Source organism: Dendrobates tinctorius, unplaced genomic scaffold (assembly GCF_039654945.1).
Source record: "Dendrobates tinctorius isolate UK_male_01 unplaced genomic scaffold, ASM3965494v1 ptg000060l, whole genome shotgun sequence".
Lineage (NCBI taxonomy): Eukaryota > Metazoa > Chordata > Amphibia > Anura > Dendrobatidae > Dendrobates > Dendrobates tinctorius.
This window is the reverse complement of record NW_027361728.1, coordinates 63,316,494-63,342,731: the sequence shown is the minus strand read 5'-3', so window position 1 is coordinate 63,342,731 and position 26,238 is coordinate 63,316,494. Positions and strand designations below refer to the sequence as shown.

At 45.3% G+C, this 26,238-nt stretch overlaps 2 protein-coding genes across 2 annotated transcripts in view; one reads left to right on the top strand and one right to left on the bottom strand.

Annotated features, from left to right (window-relative positions):
- Positions 1–470, bottom strand: part of SSR3 (signal sequence receptor subunit 3) — a 34,474-nt gene extending 34,004 nt beyond the window's left edge. The window contains exon 1 of the mRNA XM_073579008.1: positions 238–470. Coding sequence (XP_073435109.1) covers positions 238–370 — 133 coding nt within the window. The 5' untranslated portion in view covers positions 371–470. The remainder of the gene's footprint in view (positions 1–237) is intronic.
- Positions 471–2,306: 1,836 nt separating this feature from the next.
- Positions 2,307–26,112, top strand: LOC141092655 (zinc finger protein 862-like). The gene is made up of 2 exons (XM_073579007.1): positions 2,307–4,848; positions 25,759–26,112. Exon 1 carries the CDS (start codon positions 3,441–3,443, stop codon positions 4,695–4,697), a length of 1,257 nt encoding a protein of 418 aa, XP_073435108.1. The 5' UTR covers positions 2,307–3,440; the 3' UTR covers positions 4,698–4,848; positions 25,759–26,112.
- The last annotated feature ends 126 nt before the right edge of the window (positions 26,113–26,238 follow it).

The following is a 26,238-nucleotide window of genomic DNA, read 5'->3' as shown; positions in this document are numbered from 1 at the left end:
ATATACTCCTATACGCTGTATGCAATCAGTGTATACATTCCTACACTCCTATGCTATATACAGTATATGCAGTCCGGTATACATATAATATCTATACATACACACATACTTTACACCAATGCACCCAGTAAATCGGAATGGCGCTCTCCTCAACCCCGATCCCTGTGTGCCTGGATGCCACGTCTATGGAATGAATGAGCGGAGCCCCCGGGGAGGACGCCAGCCCTTCTCACTTACAGATCGGGATAGCGGACACGATGAACGCGTTGCCGAAGAACAGAGCGGAGGACTTGGCGGACAGGTTCCTGCTGAAGTCCTGGAGGAGCAGATCTTCCTCGGACTGCTGCTTGCTGCTGCCTTTAGGAGCCATGATCACAGAGGAAAGAGAGGGAGCGACACGTCACACTCTAACTGACCCGGCCCGGCCGCCGTCAGGGCTCCACTACTGATTCGTCAGCTTTAGGGACAGGAAGCGGAAGTATTGCTGGTGGGCGGGGCTAATGCCACAGGTGACGTTAGGCGGACGTGTTTGCCAACCAAGCATCCGGCTTCCGTACCATTAGTGGGTGACAGGGTCGGTGTGTTGCTGGGTCTGCTCTCCGCGGTAGTAATCAGCGCGGAGCACACGGTGTTCCTTCTGCCCTCTGGTCCTCCAGCAGACGGACCTGTGCGGTGTCTTGTAGTGTTATATTCAGATGTGGATAGTTACCGAGACGAACACAGTCTGGATTTGTTTTCTCCCTTTCTTTGTGCTTTTACTTCATCTTCCCCTTATTCCAGAATCCTTTAATTTTTATTTTTCAGGGATAGCAACTACACAAAACTGCAAAGGCCCAGAACATTCTTTAACACCCCCGCTTTCGCTCCCCTTCCCAGAGCCATAACTTTTTTATTTTTCGGTCAATATGGCCATGTGAGGGCTTGTTTTTTTGCAGGACGAGTTGTACTTTTGAACAGCACCATTGGTTTTACCATGTCTTGTACTGGAAACTGGGAAAAAAATTCTAAGTGCGGTGAAATTGCAAAAAAAAGTGCAATACCACACTTAGTTTTTGGCTTTTTTGCTAGGTTCGTTAAATCCTGAAACTGACCCACCTGTTTCTCCAGGTCATTCCGAGTTCATAGACGCCAAACATGTCTAGGTTCTTTTTTATCTAAGTGGTGAAAAAAAATTCCGAACTTTGTTTAAAATAAAATTGCTCCATTTTCCGTGACCTGTACCGTGTCCATTTTTAGTGATGGCTTATTTTTTGCGTGCCGAGCTAACGATCTTAATGATATCTTTTTGGTGCAGATGATATTTTTGATCGGCTGTTAATGAAATTTAATGCTATGTCGCGGCGACCATAAAAACGTAATTTGGCGTTTTAATTTTTTTTTATTGATCTGGCGATTCTGAATGCTGCGATACCAAATAAGTGTATTTTTGATTTTTGTTTTATTTTGAATGGGGCGAAAATGGGGTGGTTTGAACTTTTATATATATTTTTTATATTTTTAAAAACATTTTTTTTTTACTTTTGGCATGCTTCAATAGTCTCCATGGGAGACTAGAAGCTGCCATAACCTGATTGGCTCTGCTACACATAGGTGATGAACAGTTCGTCTATTTGTAGTAGAATTACTTGCTATGAGCCCCGAGCACTGTTCGGCGCTCACAGCAAGCTGGCAGTGACAACCATAGAAGTCTTCAGGAGACCTGGTTGTCATGCCAACCCACCAGTGACCCGCAATCACATGATGGGTGTCACAGGTGGGTAGATATCCAGTGCGATTCCCAGAAACGTTTGTTAAATGCTGCTGTCAGCTTTTGACAGCGGCATTTAACAGGTTAATAGCTGCAGGCAGAGGTCGCATTAATGCCTGTCTGGGCGTCTATGGCGCACAGGCAGGCGAAAAAACGCCTTCAGATTAGTACGATACGTCCACGGGACGCATCGTTCTAAGCTACAGTGGCAGCGAGTTGGACAGAGCTGGGGAAAGGGCAGTATCAGATGTTGCGGAGCGACTCACGTCATCGCGGCGCGCCCTCTGTGCTTGTCTCTCAGCGGGTGGTCGCGTGCAGCAGCGGCCGTACAGACATGTGACCCGCACGACTACGTCATCGCGGCACGCCCTCCTCTGTGCTTGTCTCAGCGGGTGGTAGCGTGCAGCAGCGGCCGTACGGACACGTGACCCGCGTGGCTGACGTCATCGCGGCGTGGTCTCTCTGTGCATCTCAGCGTGTGTAGCATCAGTCGGCCTCCGCGGCCAATGGCAGCCGGGGGCAGGGCTTGCTGGCTGTGCGTTATTGGCGGAATGTGACGTGGGTGTCACTCGTACGGTGGTCAGCACTATTATGGAGATGGGGGTGCAGTATACGCATAGTGGGGTGCGGGGCATAGTTATGTTAGAGAAATCCTGATAGCATTTTTGCTTTCTCCCTTTTTTGTCTAGATTAGCGATGGAGTCTGGTAAACGAAAGCAAGTGAGCTTGTTGAACTATTTTAGCAAGAGCAGCACGTCCAAGATAATTGCAAATACTGAAAATAGTCAGGAGGAGACAGAAGATAGCCCTCATACTGAGTACTGTGCTCACTCCATACAGAACGATGTTGAACTTGAGTCATTTGCTATTCAGGCTAAGGACAATCCCGGCTGCAGTAGTATTAATGATAGTGACCCTAACATACCAAGTCTTTCAGAGGCAATAAGTAATGATGGCACTACTCATCCACCCTCAAACAAAAAAAATAAGTTGCATAAAAAGTTATTACACAAGTGGCTGCGTGAATTTGGCTCGAATACGATGAAGAAACTGAACGTGCTTTCTGTCGTGACTGTAGGGCAGCAAAAATGAAAATAATCATGGCCACAAGTGGTGCTGTTAACTTGCAGCATTCAACATTTCTGCGCCATGAAGAGACAATGGAACATAGAGCATCTTTGTCCTCTCTTAACCAAAAAAAACATTTAGCTAAAACATTTCTGGTACCCAGCAAAGAAGCCACTGCTGGAGAAATAGCTGTGTTCAAAACACTTTACACAATGGCAAAAGAAGAAATGCCTCAATCAAAATTTAAACCTATGATGATGTTAATGAAATCACTAGGGAATAATGATATCAAAGAAAAGCACATTTGCCTTCACCATCAGACTCTTTCTGAGGTGGAGTCAGTAATGTCTGAAATACTTGCTTCTGACATAGATTATGAAGTGAAGAAAAGTCCATGTATTTCCTTGCTGATTGATGAATCCACAGATGTTGCAGTGCATCATAAAATGATACTTTATGTTAGAACAATTAATGACACTTTGAACAGACACACTTTTGGGCCAATGTAGAGGTCACTGGAGAATGTTCAGCCGAAGCCATTGTTAATGTTTTGAAAGACTTTTTGGAGAAAAAAGGTGTGTCTGTTAGTAAAGTCATTGGCCTTGCTACTGATGGTGCAGCCGTGATGATAGGTAGGCACAGTGGAGTAGGGAAAAGGCTGCAAGCAATGTTTCCAGTAATGTTACATTTTCATTGCATTGCTCATCGGTTGGCACTAGCAATATCACAGGCATCTGAAGGCATCCCTCAGATGATAAATGACCAGCATCTCATTGGAACACTGTATTCGTATTTTAACAGCTCTATGATACGGCAAGAAAGCCTGCGAAAAATGCAGGAAGTGTTAGAACACGATCAAATCTCTCTTAAGGAGATTCACACAGTGAGATGGCTTTCTCTTGGCAGGACTGTTGACGCTTTACATGAAAGCTTTGATGCAGTAATTTTAGTTCTTACAGATTTTGTGGCCACAAAGAAGCGCAGTGTAGGTGAAAGAGCTCCTGGATTACTTAAAGCATGTTCAGAATATGGCTTCATTGCCATTCTTTGTTTACTTAGAGATGTTCTTGAACTAATCAATAGAGGCTGCAGAGTATTCCAGTCTGAAGATATCAACTTTTCTATTTTACTTAACGAACTGACTTCTGTAACTGCTTTACTAGAAAAAATGAAAGCGACCCCAGGAAAGCATCTTACAGCTTTCTTATCTGAAATGTCTGCAAGTGAATGCTATTACAGAGACATAAAAATTAATGTTCGCAGTACATCTCAAACCGAGTTTCAAACTGTAAAGGAAAAGTTTCTGAACAATTTATTGTATAATTTGAGCGAGCGTTTCAGTTTCACAGATTTGTCCATTTTAACAGATCTAGATCAGATTTTAAATCCAATGTGTCTTCCTCAAGTCCTTTCAAAGGATGAGTCATTTGAAAACATTGTTCACAAGTTTTGTGTGCCAGAATCTGAAGCTTCCACCTATCAGTGCAAACTTCCAAATGAGTCAGGTTTATGGAAAGAATGGCTAGAAGTGTCAGACCTCCTTAAAATGTACAGAGGCCGCCTGAAAATGGTTGACTTTTGTCAGTTTATTATTTCCTACAAAATCGATGATATGGCAGTTTATCCTGAATTTTCGGCTCTTGCTTCAATCGCACTTACTCTTCCATTATCGACGGCAAGCTGTGAACGTGGATTCTCTACACAAAACAGGATCAAGTCAAAGAAACGAAGTCGACTAACAGATATACATCTTGAAGATCTGTCAAGAATTTCTGAAGAAGGACCTTCATTTTCCCTTACAAATGAGACTGTTCAATGCAGTTTTGATTTTCAGGCAGCAGTTGCACTCTGGAAGCAAAAAAATCAGAGGTTGAATTCGTAATTTTTTCACATTGGGGATTTAATGCACAAGACTTTCTGCCAACCTTAGTTTCACTGTTCCAGTTCATCTTTTTTTCAAATGTTCTTCTGTTGACCTCTGTTTACATGGTCTATTGTCCTGGTCCTTGAGTGACGGATTTTGTTCAAGAAAGGTAAGGATTCACAGAATCTAACTTGTCAGTGCATGATATAAAATGTGTTTTGAATTCTCCAATTTCTCTATTTGTGTAAAAAATCATTGTGTGAAGTTCTAATAACATTTCCTAATGTTTTTTTTAATAGCACGGCAATGTATACCCCTGTATGGCCAATTTTAATTCATACAAATTGCGTACTCCTCCGTGGTGAAAAATACTCCTCAAAAATATTGGGAGGAGTATTTTTACTCCTCTGAAAAATATGTAGCGCGACCTCTGGCTGCGGGTGGATTACGATTCCACCCGTGGCTGTTCCGGGCACATGTCAGCTATTCAAAACAGTTGACATGCTTCGGCAAAGATGGGGGCTCACTGCCAGATCCCAGATCAATGGGAGGGAATCTGACATCGGTGTACTATTACACCTGATGGCAGAAAGGGGTTAATAGCTGACCATTTTTGGGGTGATTCATCATGATGGCTGTTTTGACCTCTAGGATCTGGTGTAGTAAGATGTGTCTCTTACAGCCACCCGTGTACCAGTATCAGATCAAAGAGATGAACGAAGCCGTGGATTTTCGAGTTCGACAAATATACAGTAAAAGGTTTGGTTTGGGTCCGAACTTGACCCCAAACCCATTAGAAGTCAATGGGGACCCAAATTTTGGTGCTTTAAAATGATCATAGGGCTAGTGGGTTGCAAAAATGGAGGGAAGAGCAGGACAATTGCCCTGCAGATAAATGTGACTAGAGAAATTACTTAAAAAAAGGGGTTTTGTCACAATAACAATAATTGGAAAAGTAGGAAGTAAATAACAAAAATTTTAACAGCACCTTCACATAGAGTGCAGCTACTTCCAGTCTAGTTAAAAATTTCACCTACAGACCATGCAACACAGTACCCGTATAGCAGTTAACAAATTTCACCCTTAAACCATGGGGCAGAGTACCCCCTAAGAAGCAGCTTATAAATTTTACCCATAGACCAGACCATGGGAAAGAGTACCCCCTAAGAGGCAGCTTACAATTTTCACCCAAGGAGTCAGGGCAGAGTACCTCACAGCACCAAAATGTCTGCTCCAGTAGTGTATGCTCCAAAAGACACAGATGAAAAGCTTGTAGTATGATCTTGGATGGAGCCGGTGGTCCACAGTTGGGTTTGCTACCAGTAGTCCAGTTAAAAATTGCACCCACAGAACATGTTCTCCTTTACAGAAGCTGATAATAAATTTGATACCCAGTCAATGGTCCTCATAGGCAGGGTTGCAGAGTACAATATCTTTTGGCACAGTATTGTCACAGACATAGTTGCCTAAGAGTCTAAACATTTTTTGAAACACATCACTCCTGCAGACTCAGATGAAGATTCTGAAAAGTTTTGGGTACACACGGTACTATCACAGAGACGGGTGCAGAGTACACATAGAGTTTTTGTAAAACTGCTCACACGCAAAACTTAACACTGTCCGTCACTACAGCTGTGGCTGTTCTCTACGCTAATCAGAGCAGAAATAAAAAAATAAGAATTTTGAACCAGGAGGAACAGGTCCAAGTGGAGGAGGTGGAAAATGAAGAGGTAGCTAACAGTTTTTTGTGGGTTTTTTTTTGCGGTGGATGCCCCCAAATGAAACGAATGGCAAATAAAGTTAAAGACTGGCTGGGTGCGGCTGTTACAGTTGTCAAGTCATCCAAAAGGTGTGGACAAGTCTTGTGGGATCCATGCCTGGTTTATTTTAAGGAATGTTAGGTTAAGCCCCCGTCACACACAGCGATCTCACTAGCGAGATCGCTGCTGAGTCACAAGTTTTGTGACGCAACAGCGATCTCACCAGCGAGATCGCTGTGTGTGACATATATCAGCGACCGGCCCCCCTGCCGGGTATCACTGATCGTGCTCGCATGGCCGGGACATTTTTTTGATCGTTGGTCTCCCGCTGGCCAGCACGCATTGCTGCGTGAGGAAGGTGGGAGACCAGCGAGCTGGACGCTGGTTTCTAATGTAAACCGCGGGTAATTATTGGCGCGCGTCACATAGTTACCCGCTGTGTACCTTAGTTACCTTCGCGCTGGTGAAGGGAGCTGGTAACCAAGGTAATCAGCGGGTTTCTAAGCGCTGCGCGGCACTTAGAAACCCGCTGTTTCCCTTGTTACCAGCTCCCTGCACCAGCACGCTGGTAACTAAGGTACACAGTGGGTTACTAAGCAACGTGAGTGCTTGTTACCCGCGTCGTCGCTGTCCTGTTCGCTGCTGAGATCTACCTGTTTGGCAGCTCACCAGCGATCATGTAGCGACACACCAGCGATCCTGACAAGGTCATATTGTTGTCGGGATCGCTGGTGCGTCGCTATGTGTGGCGAGGCCCTTACCCACGTTGGTTTGTGGACAGGCGAATGCGCTTGTCTGTGATGACACACCCTGCTGTGCTAAATACGTGTTCCAACAGTTTACTTGCTGCAGGGCAGACCGAAAACATAAAGAGCACACCCAGGCCATGTGTTCAATTTCGAAATCCAGAATTTGACCCCTTCCTGACCCAGCCTATTTTGACCTTAATGACCTGGCCATTTTTTGCAATTCTGACCAGTGTCCCATTATGAGGTACCGTATAAACTCGTGTATAAGCCGACCCCCCTAATTTTGCCACAAAAAACTGGGAAAACTTATTGACTCGTGTATAAGCCGAGGGTGGAATCCATAGACTATGCCCCCATATGCTGCTCCATAGAATATGCCCCATATGCTGCTCCATAGACTATGCCCTCATATGCTGCTCCATAGAATATGCCCCCATATGCTGCAAAAAAGAAAAGCCATACTCGCCTATCCTGGGTCCATCGCCGCTGTCTGCTGCTTCTTGTGTCAGTGACTGTTCAGCCAGTAGAGGGGCGGCGCACACTAATCACATCACCACGCCCCCTGCTGCCTAAACGTCACTGACACAGGATGCAGCAGAGACAGCGGTGAGCAGCAATGGACCGGGGGGACAGGTGAATATCGCTATACTCACCCATCCTGCCGTGGTCTCTGCGGCCTCACTCGCTTCTCCACTGTCTCCCTTCCTGTCTTCAGCGGTCACGTGGTACCGCTAATTAAACTCATGAATATGACTTTTTGAATGGAAAATATGCTGGAATATTTAGCGGTTGCCATGTCGCGTTTGGAGAGACCCTGTGTGCCTAAACATTGGAGCTCCTCCATAAGTGACCCCATTTTGGAAACTAGACCCTCCAGGCTTCACAAATTGATCCGTAAAAAAAAAAACTTTTTTTTCACAAAAATTTTCTTTTAGCCTCAGTTTTTTTGATTTTCACATGGGCAACAGGATAAAATGGATCCTAAAATTTGTTGCACAATTTCTCCTGAGTACACCGATACCCCATATGTGGTCATAAACCACTGTTTGGGGGCACGGCAGGGTCTGGAAGGGAAAGAGCGCCATTTGACTTTTTGAATGGAAAATTAGTTCCAATCATTAGCGGACACCATGTCTTGTTTGGAGAGCCCCTGTGTGCCTAAATGTAACAGGAGAAATTAGACCCCCAAAGTTGTTGTGTAATTTTTCCTGAGTACACTGATACCCCATATGTGGGGGTAAACCACTGTTTGGGCACACGTCTGGCTCGGAATGAAGGCAGCACTGTTTGAATTTTTGAATGCAAAATTGGCTGGAATAAATGGTGGTGCCATGTCGCGTTTGGAGATCCCGTGATGGTGGCGCCCATGACGGCGGTACATCGGGACAGCCAGAGGGACATAGGAGGTACCGAGGGGGGTGGTCGGAAGGCAGGGGAGAGCAAGGGGGAGGGGAGCAGATGATGACGTGGCGGCCGATCGGCGCCGTCAAGCGGTGGCGGGGACAGATCGCCCCCGTCAGTCATGGGGGTCGGATCGGTGTTTCCAGCCGTGGCGGATGCAATTTCAGCATTGGCCATGGCTGGATTGTAATACTTCACCAAATTTCATTGGTGAAATATTACAAATCGCTATGATTGGCTGTTATACTTTTAACAGTCAATCAGAGCGATCGTAGCCACGGGGGGGCTAAGCCACCCCCCGTGGTGAAGCGCAAAGGGTCCTGTGCATATGGGTCGGGTGACCTTTCATTGACCCTGGTCACCCGACCCGCAGGAGGGTGATTTATACCATGATACCTACGTAGGCGTCATGAAAAGCTGTGCCATTATGACCAATGACGCCTACGTAGGCATCATGGGTCGGGAAGGGGTTAAATAGGTCTCATCCATCTGTTAGTATGTGGAGACGTGTGGACAGATAGTCTTCTAACATGTTGTCACACTGCCTCCTGCTGACCGTATCAGATGGTGCCGGATGTTGTGTGCTTGTAAAATGGTTCCACATTTCGGCCATGCTAACCATGCCTTCCGAGGTGCTGATAGTGCCCGAGCTGCAATGGCAACTTCCTCCTCCGCCTTGTTCCACTGAGCCCCCGATGTCACGTGGGAAAGCCATTAGTAGTGAGTGCCACTCTGCTGTGAGAACAGTGTTCCTCCTCCGCCTCATTATCATCCTCCCAAACTGTCCCCTGCCTGTACAGTTGGGTACCTGGCCGATGTTGGGACCATAACCCACCCTCCGATCCATGTGTGGATGACAGGCCTGATAATGGTGTGGATTGGCTCTGCTCCTCTTTGTCCTGTGCCACCACCTTATCCATCAAGGCCTGAATTGTTTTTTCCAACAGGCATATAAGTGGTATAGTAACGCTGATGTAGGCGTCATCAGTGCTGGCCATATTGTTGGAATGTAGAAAGCAGCGCTACACGGCACACATCCCGCATGGAGACCTACTCATTGGTGGTGAAGTGGTGTTCTGCGTTGTGACTCATCCGTGCATACTGCAGCTGAAACTCCACTATTGCTTGTGCTGCTGCTCGCACAGTCTCTCCAGCATATACACGGTGAACTCCACTATTGCTTGCTGCTGCTCACACAGTCTCTCCAGCATATGCATGGTGGCCTTCCACCTTGTTGATACGTCGCATATCAGCCAATGAGCAGGAAGGCAGAAGTGATGCTGTAGCACAGACAGGCAAGCAGCAGCAGGGTGAGAATGTCAAAAGTGTGTACACACTGCGTGTGGGTAGTTTTTCAGGAAGCTCTGCACCAAGTTTAGCACATGTGCCAGGCAAGGGATGTGCGTCAAACTGACTAGGCCCAGAGCTGCTATGAGATTTCATCCGTTATTGCACAGTACCGCTTGCATTTCAACGGCACCAACCACTTTTCTGTCTGCTGTTTGAACCCAGATCACAACACCTGCGCGTTGTGGGATTTGTCCTGTGCTGTTGTGGCAGTGTGGCTACTTCTTCCTCCGAACTGCGCACGTCATTAGAATGGCCTCTGCTACATGTGGGGTCTAGGACCTCATTATCCCAATCATAACCTTCCATCAAATCCTCAACCCTGTCCTCTTTGCCAGTCTGCACACTGCATAAAGACACTGTTGTTGGCAACTGAGTTTCATCAGAATCTGACATGTGCTGTGGTGGTCCACTGACCGTGTGCACTAGCCCTACCATGTACTCATCTTCAACCTAACAAGTGGTTGGACAGCAGTTCACTCTTTCTCTTTCACTTCTGGAGCAAGGGCAGGTGGATGGGCCATGGAACCACTTGCCAAGACATCAAAAAGCAGAAGAGATTTGTCAGGAACACTGCACTGCACTTGCTCACTGAGCCAGTGCGCGTGTCCTGAGTAAAGCGAACTGCACTCAAAGATACCTGTGGAGCGAGCAGCAGCCGAGTAGGTGCGTACTTCAGAACAGCAGGACCTGAAGCATGTGACTGCTGGGGGCGTGGCCTAAACTCCAGAGAGCTAGGAGCTGCAAGAGAACTCCTAGCAGGGTAACTGCAAGACAATGTTACCAAGGGGCATAGACAGGGAGGATAGTCAGGACGTAGCCAATGAGTCATACACAGAGATAGCTGTAAGGTACAAGAGGGGCGAGCAGAGAGTAGTCAGATCACAGGCAATGAGTCATACACAGGGACGGTAGCGAAGTACAGAATCAACAGGCAACTCACAACGGGGAACAGAACCGGGTCAGAACCATATAAATAAGCTATAACAACAAACAGGCACAGGCACACAGAGGTCACCACACTCGGCCAAAGGCAAAAGTATAACTGACAGGGATTGGAGCTTCCCAGGGGTTTAAGAAGCTCTCCCAGAACCAAAAAGAGGCCACAATCATTAACCCCAGGTGTGCAGGTCAAAACCTGCACTGAGCTCCAGACATTAACCCCTGACGTCCAGCTCAAAAACCTGCACTGGGATCATGACAAGATTGCTGCATGACTTGGTGCACACACTGCTTAGCTGATTTGCAAGGGGGTGAGATGGAAGATGGATGAGCATGGACCTCAGGTGTCAACTGTGCACTTTCTGCACTGGACTGGTTGGAAAATAAAGCAAAGGAGCTGAAGCCACTCTAAGCCATCCAATATAACACCTTTTCAGCATCTTGAGGCCTCACCATTCGTGCAACGGTATTTGCGCCTACGAAAGGATGCATAACATCCTGTCGCCTGCATGCACCAGAGGAAGATGTTGGAATTGTGCGCATAGCAGGTACAGAACGGCCACGTCCTCTCTCTGCATCAGCTATAACACCACAACCATCAGCAGCTACACAAGCACCACCACAGCCATGTCGACCTCCCTTATTTGATGTTCTAATTTTTGGAAGTTGATTTTCTAAAGACTACTCTCAAAGAGATGGCAGAAGAGTAGACAAAAGTACTTGAAAAAACACAGTGGTCCTGAAAACGTATGTACTTGGCCTAAAAATGGCAGGTAGACAGTTGATGACATTTATTTTTCAGACTAATAAAGTCCCACACCAGCCCTGAAAAATTAGTTTTGGAGTCTAGAAATGGCAACGGCAAGGCTGATGCAATATATTGACTTACAAAAGTATTAGAAAACACCCACCAGGGTTGAAAACTTATTTTTCTGGCCTGGAATTGGCAATGAGAAGGCTGATGCGATATATTGATTTTCAAACGTACTAGAAAACACACATTAGGTCTGAAAAATTGTTTTTGGGGCCTAGAAAAGGAAGACACGACAGATGCCATATATTGATTTGCAAAAGTACTGCAAAACACACACCAGGCCTGAAAAAGTATTTTTGCAGCCTAGAAATGGCAACGACATGACTGTTGCAATATATTGATTTGCACAACCTAGAAAACAGACACCATGCCTGAAAATGTATTTTTGGGCCTATAAAAGGCAGCGACATGACTGATGCAATATATTGATTTGCAAAAGTAGTACAAAACACAAACCAGGCCCGAAAAAGTGTTTTTGGGGCCTAGGAAGGCCAACGAGACGGCTGATGTGAAAAAATGATTTGCAAAACTTCTAGAATATACACACCAGACCTGAAAAATTACTAATAGCAATGAGATGACTGATGCCAATTATTTATTTCTCAGACTAATAGAAAACAGCGGCCAATACTCTGACAGGTGGGGGGGTGCAGAGTACGCACAATGGCTTAAAGAACAGTACTTCCATGGGTGGGGGGTGCAGAGTACACACAGCAGTTGAAAGGACAGTACTACCACATTCGGTGCAGAGTACACAGTGGCTTCAAAAACAGTATTCCCACAGGCGGGGGTGCAGAGTACACACAGCAGTTTAAAGGACAGTACTCTCACTGGAGGGCCGTGCAGAGTTACAGAGGCTTCAAGGACAGTACTCCCTCAGGCGAGGAGTGCAGAGTACACACAGTGGCTTAAAGGACAGTACTCTCAAAGGCGGGGGGTGGAAGGTACGCACAGGGGCATTTACCATAGTACTCTCACAGACAGGTTTACAGAGTACACCCAGAAATAGCGCATATAGGGGTTGCAGAGTACACACAGGATTGTGTTTGCACAGTGTACAGTCAGAATCTATCCCTCACTTCAGATGCATCCTATCACTACACAAAAAAGAGTATAACGGTGGTGGCACTAGTGATCCAGGGTTTATACAGGCCAGGTTACATGCTGCACTGGCCAATCACAGCCATGCTAATACTTGTCTCCATCCTGCCCCATATGACCTCATCCTGTTTCTTGTGTCTCCATCCTGCCACATATGATCTTCCATCCTATCTCACGTGTCTGTATCCTGTCCCCATACTGTGCTTTCAGTACAAAAAACTTAAGGAAAAATGTTTCTCCTTACCTGGCCACTGTCCAGCAGCATCCTCTCCCTCATCCATTTAAGGCGCGGACATGTCGGCGCATGACAGTGACGTCATACACCGGCGACATGTGACTTCTCATTCCACAATGGAAGTATGTTCAGTTAAAACCTGAGGACGTGGACTTCCAGGAGGCGGAGCTATAAGATAGCCGCATTTTAGTCAAGCTCCCCGAAAGAAGATTAAATTCCACTGCCATCACATCGCCAGATTCAGCAGGGATATGGCCCGGGGTCCAGCTTCTGGGGATTTTGGAGGTACTTGGCGCAGGCAGCACTGAGCAGCACGTGGCTTCAGACGGCAGCAGGAGACCGCATCAGACCACATAATATCCCCTCGGACTACAAGGTATACAGGGAGAAGAATATGTCGATTGTTTGCTACTGGAGGAGCATAGAGCAGTGGGGACCAACATTTGGGAGCACGTACCAGAGTGAAAGCGGAAGCAGGAGGCGGTGAGTGCGGGGCGGCAGGCTGGTGCAGCTGACAGCGCGACCTTTAGGATCTGGGAAGCGGCGGGGCTGGACCATGCAGGCTGTGCCCATTTGTGTAAGCACAGTATAGAGGAGTCGGGGCACAGAGGACCAGATAGAAATGTGGTATAATCATCCCTGTATTATTTAGTGTCTTCATTTTGACACTACAGATTGGCACATTAACTCAATCCTGGGTAACGCTGCCACCTGCTGAATTTAAGTGCTGCCCTGTTATAGTAGCGCTGCACAGTTACTTTGTCTGATTCAGTGACTTGGCTCTTGTACAGTGGGCCGGCGCTCAGATCAAACCATGGCTGATGTTGCCCCTTGCTGGACTCAAGTGCTACCTTACACTACTAGTGTGTATAACTAACTCTGCATTAATAATTGCAGCACATATGCTGATACGGAAAAATTCCAATTCCCTTTGGCAACAATACACCTAATGCCTCCCAGGTCAGTTTCTTTATTGTGGGTGCGGAACTCTTGATTTTTTCAATGTGAGTGCAATGCTAAATAGTGACGTCACTGACATATCTACATACGTGCATCAGGTCTCTCATAATATGGAAAAGTACATGGCCAAATCTGGAAAAACAAATCGGCCCTTGACTCGGCAACAGAATACAACCTCTCCACCTAAGACCTGTTTCACGCTTCAGTTTTTTGTGTTCAGTTGAAATCCGCCAAGATTAAAAAAATGGATCCGTTCCTGTTTTGCAGGAAACGAATGTCACCAGATTGTTTTTTGGACGGATCCGCTGAAGTTCCAAAGGTCAGAAAATTTAAAGGAACCGCGGTGTGAAAAAGGTGAGAGGGAGGGAGAGAGAGGTGGATCCGATTTTTTATAAAAACAACGGATTTTGACTGACGTCAAAAGACTGAAGTGTGAAACAGGCCTAAGATCACTATGGACATGGAGTGTGAGGATACACAATCTGTCACTCAGGCCATTACAGACATACTAATGCCAAAAATAGACTCCAGACTGGTAGCGTTTCAAGCGACTCTGGATGCTATTGCCTCTCAAGTTAACATACAAGGGGCATGCCTAACGGCCACAGAACAAAGAGTGTCGGATTTGGAGAACATGGTCGCGGATCTCTCAGGGAAGTTAGATCAGAGAGACAAAAGCGTCACATATCTTCTAGACAAAGTTGACGACTTAGAGAACATGTCTCACCGTAACAATCTGAAATTGGTGGGGCTCCCTGAATTGATCAAATTGGCTGATTTAATGGGGGTGGTCTCAAAATGGCTCCCAAAAGCGCTAAATTTAACGCCACCTTCAGGTGCCTTGAAAATTTAAAGAGTCCATCGCTTGGGTCTTCCTAGGAATGATGCAGACTCTAGACCACATCCAGTAATATTTTGGGTCTTAGATTTTCAAGGTAAAGTCAGCCTATTATCAGCATACAGAAAGAAGCAACCATTATCATATGATCACCATAAGCTGTTTCTTTTCCAAGTTTACACGGCAGCTGTTGCAACTAAACGCAAAGCCTTTAAACCCGCATGTGCGATTCTAGCAGGAAAGAATATTCGTTTTGGGCTGCAATTTCCAGCAATTCTACGCTTTTCTATGAATGGGAAAAAATGGGTCTTTAACGATCTGGAAAAAGCACTACAACATCTTTAGGCAAATAATCAACGATGGTTCATCCTCTTTTACTTTCTGCCTATTAGGGTGATGTCAACCTTCATGTTTTACCCTTGTTGAGACATGGATCTTTCCTTTTTGAACAGGTTATTAGTGGGATAGAGTTGTTACTGTTGGGGGTAGGGTCCCTGCGTGCATTCATTCAATTCTTTAGATCATATGACCTTCACGCCCACTCACTGGGATGAGTGTGGGGTCTACACACACCTGATACTACTTTTGTTGATTGCACCACGTTCAAGTGTTGTATAAATGGCATACTCAGGAAATTTTACTACGTCCACAATGCATTCACTATACTGGTGTTCTTGGAATGTAAATGGGCTCAATTCTCCAGTTAAGAGGAAAAAGGTTTTGCACTATTTACTAACTTTCATGTGATTTTTTTTTGCAGGAGACTCAATTGGTGAGGGATAAACATTCATGTTTATTTAGCAAAAAGTATGTTTTATGCACAGAGACATCTTAAAAATAGAGAGGAGTGGCAATACTCATCAATAAGTGTATTATGATATTCTAGAGACCCTGGAAGACCCAAGGGGAGGATCTTGGTAGTAAACATCAAAATAGAAGTGGTCCCTTATTGCTTAGTAAATGTGTATGCACCCATAGCCCAGACACCCAGTTCCAATCCCAGTTGTTTTCCAAACTAGCAGGATGGGATACATCTAATTTGATAGTTGGGGGTAACTTTAATGAGGCCCATGACCCGTCTCTTGATAGGTCAGGGTCAAATAGGCCTGGCACTGCAATACATGGAGATCTTATTCTGAAACTGATAGACCATCTGGGGCTGACGGATGTATGGAGATGGCTACACCCCACTAAAAGGGACTAATCTCACTATTCTCATGTCCATGAATCTCATGCAAGATTGGACTATTGTTGGGCTTGTCGATGGTGTCGCTTATCCTTTCGTCAGACATTTTAGATGTTCATGTGTCAGATCACGCCCCGTTGGTCTAGATTGACAAACCCGGTACGTAAGGAGAGGAGATGGACATTTCCCTCTTATTTACAGTCGCTTGATGACTTTAGGGCTTTCCTACAGACATCGTGGGATCATGGGATGCATACAAAGAAGATAACAAAGAACATTGCAGTGATTCACATTTATTCTGGGCAGCCTCTAAGGCTACATTAGTGACACAGAGAAAGTTAATTCAGGCTTATAAGAACTTCAAACTAACTCTTTTCCATAAATAGACAAAACATTTTGGAAGCTAAGGAGGATGCTGAGAGCATAGAGCATGAAAGAGCGCTGTATAGTTTAGATTATCAAAAGCACAGATATTTTAAATGGGGGAATAGGCCAGGCAAATTACTTGCCTCTCTCACTAAACTGTATAGAAATGCGACTAGAATTAATAAAATATGTAAACAAGATGGTAAAATCATAACAAATAATGAAAAGATAATAGATGAGTTTAAACAATGTTTCAGCTCTCTCTACTGTATGAAGCTGGGGGAGAAGAGACCGCCGGGGACTCATGTTTCCATCAGAGTGAGGTGGCTCCTATTATTACTGAGGATCAGAGAAGTTTGATTAATGTGCCCATTACTACCACGCAGGTGATACAGGCCATCTCTACACTTAACCCTTTTCTGCCATTGGACGTACTATCCCGTCCATGTGACATGGGACTTAATTCCCATGGACGGGATAGTACGTCATAGCGATCAGCGGCGCCCCCTGGGGGGAGCTCCGCTGATCGCGGCCGGGTGTCAGCTGATTATCACATCTGGCACCCGGCACTATGTGTCAGGGGTGGTCACAGACTGCCTCCGGCACATTAACACCTGGCACACTGCGATCAAACGGCTCTCTCCGTGCTCCCCTGAGCCCCCCCGAGCAGCGCGATGTGCTGCGCTGCTCGGAGGGTCTCCTTCCCTGCAGGCTCCCGGATCCAAGATGGCCGCGGGGGCCTGCAGGGAGGCGGATTCCTCAGTGCCTGCAGTGAGGAAGCCTGTGCAGCGCCTGTCAGATCAACGATCTGACACATTACAGTGATGTCCCAACCTGGGACAATAAAATAAAGTAAAAAAAAGTGTAAAAATAATTTATAAAAAAATTCCCAAATAAATAAATAAAAAAAAATATTCTCTTATAAATTCATTTACCACACGCGGAACGGTGTAAACGCATCCCCCAAAAGAAATTCATGAAATGCTGGTTTTTGTTCATTCTGCGTCCCAAAAATTGGAATAAAAAGCAATAAAAAAAGTCACATGCCCAAAAATGGTACCAATAAAAACGTCAACTCGTCCTGCAAAAAATAAGACCTCACATGACTCGGTGGGTCAAAATATGGAAAAATTATAGCTCTCAAAATGTGGTGATGCAAAAACTATTTTTACAATAAAAAGCGTCTTTTAGCGTATGACAGCTGCCAAACATAAAAACTCACTAAAAATAGTAAATCAAACCCCCCTTTATCACCCCCTTAGTTAGTGAAAAATAATAAAATTTAAAAAAATGTATTTATTTTCATTTTCCCATTAGGGTTAGGGCTAGGTTTAGGGCTAGGTTTAGGGCTGAGATTAGGGTTAGGGGTGTGTTGGGGTTAGGGTTGGAGTTATAATTGGGGGGTTTCCACTGTTTAGGCACATCTGGTGCTCCCAAACGCAACATGGCATCCTCAATTCCAGCCAATTCTGCGTTGAAAAAGTCAAACATTGCTCCTTCCCTTCCAAGCTCTGCCATGCGCCCAAACAGTGTTTTACCCCCACATATGGGTATCAGCCTACTCAGGACAAATTGCACAACAAGTTTTGGGGTCCAATTTCTCCTGTTACCCTTGGGAAAATAAAAAATTAGGGGCAAAAATATAATTTTTGTGGAAAAAAATATGATTTTTTTATTTTTATGGCTTTACGTTATAAACTTTTGTGACGCACTTGGGGGTTCAAAGTGCTCACCACACATCTAGATAAGTTCCTTGGGGGTCTAGTTTCCAAAATGGGGTCACTTGTGGGGGTTTCAACAGTTTAGGCACATCAGGGACTTTCCAAACGCGGCATGGCGTCCTGTTATGAGTTCATTTTCTCCTTCACCTCTGATGTCTGATGAACTCCCTCTGCTGGTGAAAGGAGGTAGTGAAATTGATCTGGATGGGAAGAACCTGTCATCTGAACAGGTGGAGTGTGATTGGACATCCGGAATTTCTGAGTGGATATAAGGCAGCCGACGCCCTGCAGGGTTGCTGGTGATCCTTTCTGCTCTGAGCTCTGGCATCCAGTTTAGTTCCTGTCTACTAAAAGCTAAGTTTTTGCTCTGCTATTTTTCCATGAGATTTTGTCTGTTTACTTAGTGTTTGTGTTCAGCCTGCCCTGGTTGGGACGGGCTGAACGCCATTTTTGTCTCTGATCAGTTGATCTCTTTGCTCTGTCTTCAGAATATACCTGAGTGCTGATATAGTGATTTTGAAGTCTAGTGACTTCAGGGCCTTTTCTATCAGACGTGTTGGACATTATTTTTGGCAGGGTTTTTTGCGTGATTGCAGCCAGCATCTTTTCTGTCCTTTCCTATCTAGTTAGTTGGGCCCCATCATTTGCTCAGCCTGTCTTTCTGTCTGTGTTTTCATCTGTTTTTCACTGACAATACATGTTGGGGGCTGTCTATTACTTTGGGGGTCTGCTCTGGGGCAGTTTAAAGTTCCCCTTTCTTTCTTTAGGCTTATTTAGCTCTCCGGCTGTGACGAGGGGTCTAGGGCACCGTAGGAACCCCCCACGGCTACTGTTAGTTGTGGTGAATAGGATCAGGGGTCTGCAATCCGCTAGCTACCAACCTCTCTGGTTTTCTGGACTTAGCTTGTGTTTTTGTTTTTTCCTCCTCCGGTGACTCATTCATAACAGCGTCCGATCTCAATTCCAGCCAAAAAAGTAAAATGGCGCTGCTTCCCTTCCGAGCTCTGCCATGCGCCCAAATAGTGGTTTACCCCCACATGTGGTGTATTAGCGTACTTAGGACAAATTGGACAACAACTTTTGGAGTCCAATTTCTCCTGTTACTCTTGGGAAAATATAAAAATTGGGGACTAAAAAATCATGTTTGTGGAAAAAATATGATGTTTTTATTTTCACACCCGGGCGTTATAAACTTCTGTAAAGCACTTGGGGGTTCAAAGTGCTCACCACACATCTAGATAAGTTCCTTGGGGGGGACCAGTTTCCAAAATGGGGTCATTTGTGAGGAGTTTCAACAGTTTAGGCACATCAGAGGCTCTTCAAACACGACATGACAACCGCAGACTATTCCATGAAAGTCTGCATTCACTTCCCTTCCAAGCCCCGACGTGTGCCCATACAGTAGTTTTCGCTGACATATAGGGTATCAGCGTACTCAGGACAAATTGGACAACAACTTTTGGGGTCCAATTTCTCCTGTTACCCTTGGGAAAATAAAAAAATTGGGGACTAAAAGTTCATGTTTGTGGAAAAAATTTGATTTTTTTTATTTTCACGCCCGGGCATTATAAACTTCTGTTAAGCACTTGGGGGTTCAAAGTGCTCACCACACATCTAGATAAGTTTCTTGGGGGTCTAGTCTCCAAAATGGTGTCATTTGTGGGGGTTTTCTACTGTTTAGGCACATCAGGGGCTTTCTAAACGTGCATGGCGTCCGATCTCAATTCCAGCCAAAAAAGTCAAATGGCGCTGCTTCCCTTCCTAGCTCTGTCATGCACCCAAATAGTGATTTACCCCCACATGTGGGGTATTAGCGTACTCAGGAAAAATTGCACAATAACTTTGGGCATCCTGTTACCTTTGGGAAAATAAAAATTGGGGGTGAAAAGATCATTTTTGTGGAAAAAATATGATTTTTTAATTGTACAGCTGTACGTTATAAACTTCTGTGAAGCCCTTGTGGGTTCAAAGTTCTCACCACATATCTAGATAAGTTCCTTGGGGGGTATAGTTTCCAAAATGAGGTCACTTGTGAGAGGTTTCCACTGTTTAGGCACATCAGGGATTCTCCAAACGTGACATGGTGTCCTCTCTGAATTCCAGCCAATTTTGCATTGAAAAAGTCAAACGGCGCTCCTTCCCTTCTGAGCTCTGCCTTGCACCGAAATAGTGGTTTCCCCCCACATATCAGGTATCAGCATACTCAGGACAAATTGCACAATAACTTTTGCCATCCAATTTCTCCTGTTACCTTTGGTAAATTAAAAAAAAATTGGTCCTGAAGTAATTTTTTTGCGAAAAAAAGTTAAATGTTCATTTTTTTTTTTAACATTCAAAAAATTGCTGTAAAGCACCTGAAGAGTTAATAGACTTCTTGAATGTGGTTTTGAGCACCTTGGGGGATGCAGTTTTTAGAATAGTGTCACTTTTGGGTATTTTCTATCATATAGACCCCTCAAAGTGACTTCAAATGTGATGTGGTCCCTAAAAATAAAATCGTGTTGTAAAAATGAGAAATCGCTGGTCAACTTTTAACCCTTATAACTTCTTAACAAAAAAAAATTTTGGTTCCAAAATTATGCTGATGTAAAGTAAACATGTGGGAAATGTTATTTATTAAGTTTTTTTGTGTGCCATGTCTCTGTGATTTAAGGGCATAAAAATTCAAAGTTGGAAAATTGAGAATTTTTTCACAATTTTCACCAAATTTCCGTTTTTTTCACAAATAAACTCAAGTTATATCAATGAAATTTTACCTCTAACATTAAGTACAATATGTCATGAGGGACAGTGGTCAGAATTGTAAAAATTGGCCTGGTCATTAACGTGCAAACCACCCTTGGGGGTAAAGGGGTTAAGATTTCCAAAGCATCAGGTCCAGATGGTTTTAGTGGCAAAATGTATAAAATTTTGGGTCATTCGATGCTTCCACATTTGTGTGAGGTGTTTAATGGAGTAAAGGAGAAGGGCTACATTCCAGATAGATTCAACGAAGCGTATATTATTATGCTTCCAAAGCCTGAGAAGGATCTGATGCAGGTAGAGGGTCATCGACCAATCTCGTTTCTTAATTCAGACTTTAAGCTCCTTACAAAAATATTAGCAAACAGGGTTCAACAAATAATTCCTGAATGAATTTCACCACACCAAGGCGGGGTTTGTACACGGGAAGTCAATAACTTATAATATCAGAACAGCAATAGGCACAATATCTTGTAGTAGTGTAACGATAATGTAAAATATGACTTAAGATTTCCCTGATGATCACATTTTCTGGAACAGTCAAGACTCTTCTATTCACACACTGAACTCTGCTATGCCCAGCTGTGAGGGTCTGACCCCCCCTTCCTTTCCTTTGCCCATCACAGCTCCGGACCTGTTTCTCCTTAGCTCTGGAACATGAGACTACCTCTCACACACACACTCCTGTAACCTGAACTACCAGTGACTGGTTTCCCGCCTCACAGCAGAGGGTTTCTTTGTCTTCAAAATGTGCTCAGCTACTCTCATAGACTATCATTAGAATCTGATCATTTGGTCATAAAACGCTGCGAGTTTATGATAAAAAAATGAAAGTTAAATTTCTGCGACGTGCGCCGACAAGGGATATGCTCAGGGAATATGGAGACTAAACTACTAGCTTTTGCTGATGATATTCTACTATTTATTGCCAACCCGGCACAGGCTATTCCAGCCATAGTGTCAACATTTCAAAATTTTGGAGATTCTACCCGGTTTAAAGTCAATTACAACAAATCGGGAGCTTTGGCAATATTTAGATCGGGTAGGGTATCTGATGTCTCCTTTCCTTTCCAATGGAGGACAGAATCTATTGGATATTTGGGTATAGGGCTCCCAGCAGACCCCCACATCTTATATAGGCTTAATTGTAAACCCCTTATTAAAATAACCAACCTCCTTAACTCTTGGAAACACTTTACTCTATCCTCGGGGAGGTGTCACCTACTCAAAATAATGGTGTTCCCGAAGTTATATTTATTTCGCACACTCTCACTATTCCTTACCCAGTCTGACATCAATCTATTGAACAAAGCCTTCCTGCAGTTTATTTGGGGAAATGGAGGCAGATCACGTATTAGTCTATTTAAACTGCAACTACCAAAGAATGAGGGGGGTATCAACTTCCCTGACATTAGCAGATATAATACAGTGGCTAACCTTAGATATGTAATTGACTGGTTGCGGGGGTCTTCTCACTTTGCCATTGTTCATCTGGAATGACAAATATATCCTCACTAGATAGTGGCCCAATTCTAATGCATCGGGTATTCTAGAATATGTATGTAGTTTATGAAGTTTTAATAATAATGATGTAATGTATGCCCCAATCCTGATATGCATGGTCCTCTCTCCCCCAATCCTGATATGCATGGTCCTCTCTCCCCCCAATCCTGATATGCATGGTCCCCTCACCCCCCAATCCTGATATGCATGGTCCCCTCACCCCCCAATCCTGATATGCATGGTCCTCTCACCCCCCAATCCTGATTTGCATGGTACCCCTCACCCCCAATCCTGGTAAGCATGGTCCCCTCACCCTCCAATCCTGGAAAGCATGGTCCTCTCACCCCCCTTTCCTGGTATGCATGGTCCCCCTCACCCGCCTTTCCTGGTATGCATGGTCCCGTCACCCCCCTTTCGTGGTATGCATGGTCCCCTCATGCCCCAATCCTGATATGCATGGTCCCCTCACGCCCCTTTCCTGGTATGCATGGTCCCGTCACCCCCCTTTCCTGGTATGCATGGTCCCCTCACGCCCCAATCCTGATATGCATGGTCCCCTCATCCCCCAATCCTGATATGCATGGTCCACTCACCCTCCAATCCTGGAATGCATGGTCCTCTCACCCCCCAATCCTGGTATGCATGGTCCTCTTACCCCTCTTTCAGGGTAAGCATAGTCCCCTCACCCCCCTTTCCTGGTATGCATAATCCTCCTCACCCCCCTTTCCTGGTATGCATGGTCCCGTCACCCCCCCTTTCCTGGTATGTATGGTCCCCTCACCTCCCTTTCCTGGTATGCATGGTCCCCTCACCTCCTTTTCTTGGTATGCATGGTCCCCCTCATCCCCCTTTCCTGGTATGCATGGTCCCGTCACCCCCCTTTCCTGGTATGCATGGTCCTTTCACCTCCCTTTCCTGGTATGCATGGTCACCCTCACCCCCCCTTCCTGGTATGCATGGTCACCCTCACCCCCATTTCCTGGTATGCATGGTCACCCACACACCTCTATCCTGGTATGCATGGTCACCCCCACCCCCTTTCCTGGTATGCATGGTCACCCTCACCCCCCTTTCCTGGTATGCATGGTCCCCCTCACCCGCCTTTCCTGGTATGCATGGTCCCGTCACCCCCTTTCCTGGTATGCATGGTCCCCTCATGCCCCAATCCCTGATATGCATGGTCCCGTCACCCCCCTTTCCTGGTATGCATGGTCCCCTCACGCCCCAATCCTGATATGCATGGTCCCCTCATCCCCCAAATACTGATATGCATGGTCCCCTCACCCTCCAATCCTGGTATGCATGGTCCTCTTACCCCTCTTTCGTGGTAAGCATCATCCACTCACCCCCCTTTCCTGGTATGCATGGTCCTCCTCACCCCCCTTTCCTGGTATGCATGGTCCCGTCACCCCCCTTTCCTGGTATGTATGGTCCCCTCACCTCCTTTTCTTGGTATGCATGGTCCCCCTCAACCCCCTTTCCTGGTATGCATGGTCCCGTCACCCCCCTTTCCTGGTATGCATGGTCCTTTCACCTCCCTTTCCTGGTATGCATGGTCACCCTCACCCCCCTTTCCTGGTATGCATGGTCACCCTCACCCCCCTTTCCTGGTATGCATGGTCACCCTCACCCCCCTATCCTGGTATGCATGGTCACCCCCCACCCCCCTTTCCTGGTATGCATGGTCCCCTCACCCCCCTTTGCTGGTATGCATGGTTCCCCCTTTGCTGGTATGCATGGTCCCCCTCACCCCCCTTTCCTGTTATGCATGGTCCTCTCACCCCCTTTGCTGGTATGTATGGTCACCCTCACCCCCCTTTCCTGGTATGTATGGTCACCCTCACCCCCCTTCCCTGGTATGCTTGGTCAGCCTCACCCCCCTTTCCTGGTATGCATGGTCACCCTCACCCCCCTTTGCTGGTATGCATAGTCCCCCCCTTTGCTGGTATGTATTGTCACCCTCACCCCCCTTTCCTGGTATGCATGGTCCCGTCACCCCCCTTTCCTGGTATGCATGGTCCCGTCACCCCCTTTCCTGGTATGCATGGTACCGTCACCCCCCTTTCCTGGTATGCATGGTCTCTGTTAAAATAAAAAATAGTTATATACTCACCTTCTGACGGCCCACGATCTCCACTCCATGCGCCCGGGCTCGCGGTTCCAGTAATGCTTTGCGCGAAACACCGCTGATGACGTCGCGCGCTGATGAGAGTGACGTCATCTCCAGTCTAAGCCACAAGGTATTACTGGGACCGCGAGGCCGGGTGCGTGGAAAGGAGATCGGACGCCGTCAGAAGGTGAGTATAACCTTTTTTTAATTTTAATTCTATTTTTTACAGATTAAGCGCTGCGCCTGATTGAGTGCTGCGCCCGACTGCGCCTGCCGTGACAAACAGCTGCGCCTGTCACTGATTGGTCGCGGCCTGGCGGCAACGACCAATCAGCGCGGCGGGATTTCGGTTACAGACAGACACCATAAGACGATTATATATATATATATAGATATTTCATTAATGGCCTTGGTGCATTTAAATAATGAGGATCTTCCTAATGATATTAGAGATCATCCAATACTATGGCAAACTATTCTATCATGGAGACGGGGAAAGAGAATGTATAAACTGAAGAGTGGATTATCACCCTACCAACCTTTTTTAGACAGCCCCCTATTTTTAAGAGGTAACCCGCCCAAAGATTATAAGACCCTTGCGCAACAGAAATGTGTTTTACTGGTAGACCTATTGAACCACTGTTTTTCTATGCTCTCTTTTGAAGAAGCGGTACATCATTTTCCCTTATTCCCTTATTTCCCTGTTTCTTCAAGCACGAAGCCTGGCCCTTAAATATGTAAATAGTAGACAAAAGCATGGTTAGGGAGATAAACTGGACATCATCCTTAAAACAGGTAGAACTCAGTTGATATCAACAAGTAACATATATATTCTGTTTTGCACAGAGAGTGGTCATGGGATGTAAAGGACACAGACCCGGCGAGATGGGCAAAAGATTTTAGGGGATTGGAGGTACATGATATCTTAGTAGCTACTATGACACAAAGAAAAGTCATTCCATATAGTATTCAGTTCAAGATGTCCCCCATGAATTCATATCAATTTGCAAAATGTGACCAGCATAATACTGACATATTTCATTATATGTGGAGTTGTACTAAAATTCAAAAGTTATGGCAGGATATACACTCTGAATTGCATCTTTGCGGGATTGAGTTTCCCCTCACCCCACAGGGATCAATTTTCAATATCTTGGAGGAGCCTCAGATATCACTACCTAAACATTTGAAGGCCATATTGGTGATATGGGCCTCGGCGGTCGGAAAAGTATACTGCATCAGTGGTTGAATTCAAATGCACCATCGAGATCATTAATACTAACAAAGATTCATTTTCTGTTTAGGATGGACGGATTAGAATCATTGACTAATAAAGAAAAATTGACTGAAAAATTTTTCACTAGATGGTCCATCTTTCATTCCCACTCTGGATTTAGAGTCTAAGAAGAGACTTAAAAAGCTATTTGAAAACAAGAATTGGTACTTATTACAATGTATTGGTGGACACATGCCAATTTAATGAGAATTATTTAGGTAATGATGCATGCAGGGAGGGGGAAGGGGGATAAAGGATGTTAACAGACAATTTAACTACAGGTTGAACTATAGCAATTTAATGTACTGTTATTATATTCAGCTTAACATTGTAAGCATATTTTGACTCGGTATGTTCATTTTATGTTAAAGTTAATAAAAACAGTTATAAAAAAAAATCTGAGGATGCACATTCAGTTGCTGAATCGGCAGTATCTTGCCCCTGGGGCCAGGTGAGCACAAGGAAATAGAGGAGAAACCCGGCCCAGGCCCCCCTCCTTCTGTTTACT